Raw genomic sequence first — 2,335 nt, 5'->3', positions numbered from 1 at the left:
ACACCTTCGACTCTTCTGGAAGACTCGAAAACTCTGCGCTCCTTCCTGCCAAAAGATATCTCAGCCCGCCCCACCTGGTTCGTTTTCCTCCCGTCCTTCTTCCAGCTCGTACATACGCAAACCCTAACTCATCTTTTTTTCACCCAGACACACACTCAATCCTTTTAGATTTCATCAAATTCTTTACCACTCTTCACTTTCCTCACTTTCCCTTTGGAATCGCTCACGACTCCACCAAATCTTTCCCTACTTTTGCGCCCCGCGAGTATCAAAAGCTTCATCACTTGAGTATCCCATTCACAAGAATATTCACTCCCTTCTCTTCGCAATCACTTCCCAAGAATTCATCATGGTTCGCGTCAACTCCTTCGCCGTGGCTGTCGCTGCCATCATCGGTGTCCCCATGGTCGAGTCTCATACCTGGGTCGAGCAGCTCAACCGCGTCGCTGCCAACGGTACTCTCGTTGGTCCCGATGGCTTTTCCAACAGTTGGTATGGTCGTCTCAATGGCTTCAACGACGAGGACCACACTATGCGCATTCCCGGAAAGGGCTTCAACCTCTGCGAGAAGTCCATGCCTGGTAATCAGTCACCCGAGTTTCCGTTCTTGACTGCTGCTCCTGGCGACTTCGTTTCTCTTCGCTACCAGGAGAACGGCCATGTCACCAAGCCGACCACGCCCGAGAACAAGCCCCTCAACCGTGGCACTGTCTTCATCTACGGCACCGCCCAGCCCAAGTCTAACCCTAGCGTGTTCGACATTCACCGCCAGTGGACTGCTGACGGCAAGGGTGGCGATGGCACTGGTCGCCTCCTGGCAACCCGGAACTACGACGATGGCCAGTGTTACCAGGTCAACGATTCGCCCATCTCACAGGAGCGTCAGAATGCCGCTGTGCATGAAGCTCTTCAACCCATGGGCGTCAACATTTGGTGCCAGACGGCCTTCCAGCTCCCTGAGGATCTGGCCCAGAACTCAGAGTACTCCGTCTACTGGGTCTGGACTTGGCCTACTCTCAAGCCGGATGTCGTCGCCGAGTCCACGAACGGCCAGTTTGCCGACTTCCCTGTCGGCTTCACGGACGACAAGCGCGCTGCCACCTCTGAGGATATCGAGACGCCTGAGCTCTACTCTAGCTGCTCTGTTATCAAGGTTCAGGGTGAGAAGCTTGTGTCCGGTGCAAAGGCTTCCTCGAGCTCCAACAAGGCTACCAACGATCTGTCTGCGTTCACGTTCCCCGAGAAGACGGACTTCAACTTCAACGCTATCAAGGACCAGCTCGCCAATCCCTTCCAGGTCAGCGTCGACGGCCAGGCTGCCCCTGTCAACTCAGCCCCCAGCAATGGTACTCACAGCAGCACTCCGGTCGCTACTCGCACTCCGACTCCCACCGTTCCTTCTGGAGTCGCCCAGGGTACCAACAAGGCTCGAGTTCTCACTGTCTCAGCTCCTGCTATGACTCTGTACTCGTTCCTCACAGTCACCCTCGAGGCCCAGACTCCCGTTCCGACTCCCACTAGCGGTCAACAGTCTGCTGAGGCCAGCGTCACCCCCTTCCTCCACGGCCGTCATGTCAGAGGTAGAGACTCTTGGAACTTCGGCCAGGGCAACTAAGCTGTTGGGATTCCTACATTGCGCAAGCATTTTGAGGGACTTACACCGTCTACTCAAATGTGCGCCACACGATCGACTTTTTCTGGTTCGACAATTTCTTTCTTTCTTTTCTTCCATTGCTATTCTTCAACAATACCCAGTATTCCCATACCACTCTCTTGGAGTTTGGGCTCTCTTTTCGATATCGCCAAAGTCATACAGTACATACATTCGGTCACAGACATCACGTTCTCTTCAACTTGACGGCATCAACGGCAACGGGAATTGGACAAAGGGTCATGAACAGGAGTATCACGGTAGACATTTCGGATTTATGAGCATCGCCCCAGGTGAACAGGATGGGGCAGGGTTTTTTTTTATTTCTTTCTTCTTTCTTTCTTGACGACCCAGGCATATCACCGGAATGGCATTTTCGGTCGGCGTTGGAGGATAAAGGATGATACCAACTTCTTTCTTCTTTCGGTTGCCTCAATATTCTGAGGCCATTTCTTTGTCATCAGGGAGGGTTTGTCTCCCGAGAGTTTTCAAGTCTCCCCCATGGGTATATGGGATGAAAGGCCTTCCAAAATGGTTCGCACTTTTCTCGAGGCCTCGCTTTACACCTTTTCTACTCGTTTCGACATTCGGACTTCACATCTCCCTTTCAGGTTGGGCAGCTCGACGTTGCACTTAAGAGACATGATATGGATTGGAGGAATGGGGTTATGGATTGGATTATGG

General features: G+C 52.7%; 1 protein-coding gene across 1 annotated transcript; it reads left to right on the top strand.

The window, feature by feature from the left end:
- Positions 1-349: 349 nt before the first annotated feature.
- Positions 350-1,615, top strand: N0V96_000606 (uncharacterized protein; the record flags this gene model as incomplete). The annotated part of the gene is made up of 1 exon (XM_053197694.2): positions 350-1,615. One exon carries the CDS (start codon positions 350-352, stop codon positions 1,613-1,615), a length of 1,266 nt encoding a protein of 421 aa, XP_053044917.2.
- Between the last annotated feature and the right edge of the window lie 720 nt (positions 1,616-2,335).

Source organism: Colletotrichum fioriniae (assembly GCF_027942845.1).
Source record: "Colletotrichum fioriniae strain IMI 355084 chromosome Unknown scaffold_1, whole genome shotgun sequence".
NCBI classification, from domain to species: domain Eukaryota; kingdom Fungi; phylum Ascomycota; class Sordariomycetes; order Glomerellales; family Glomerellaceae; genus Colletotrichum; species Colletotrichum fioriniae.
Note: the sequence above shows the minus strand (reverse complement) of the source record. Positions and strands in the feature narration are given on the sequence as shown.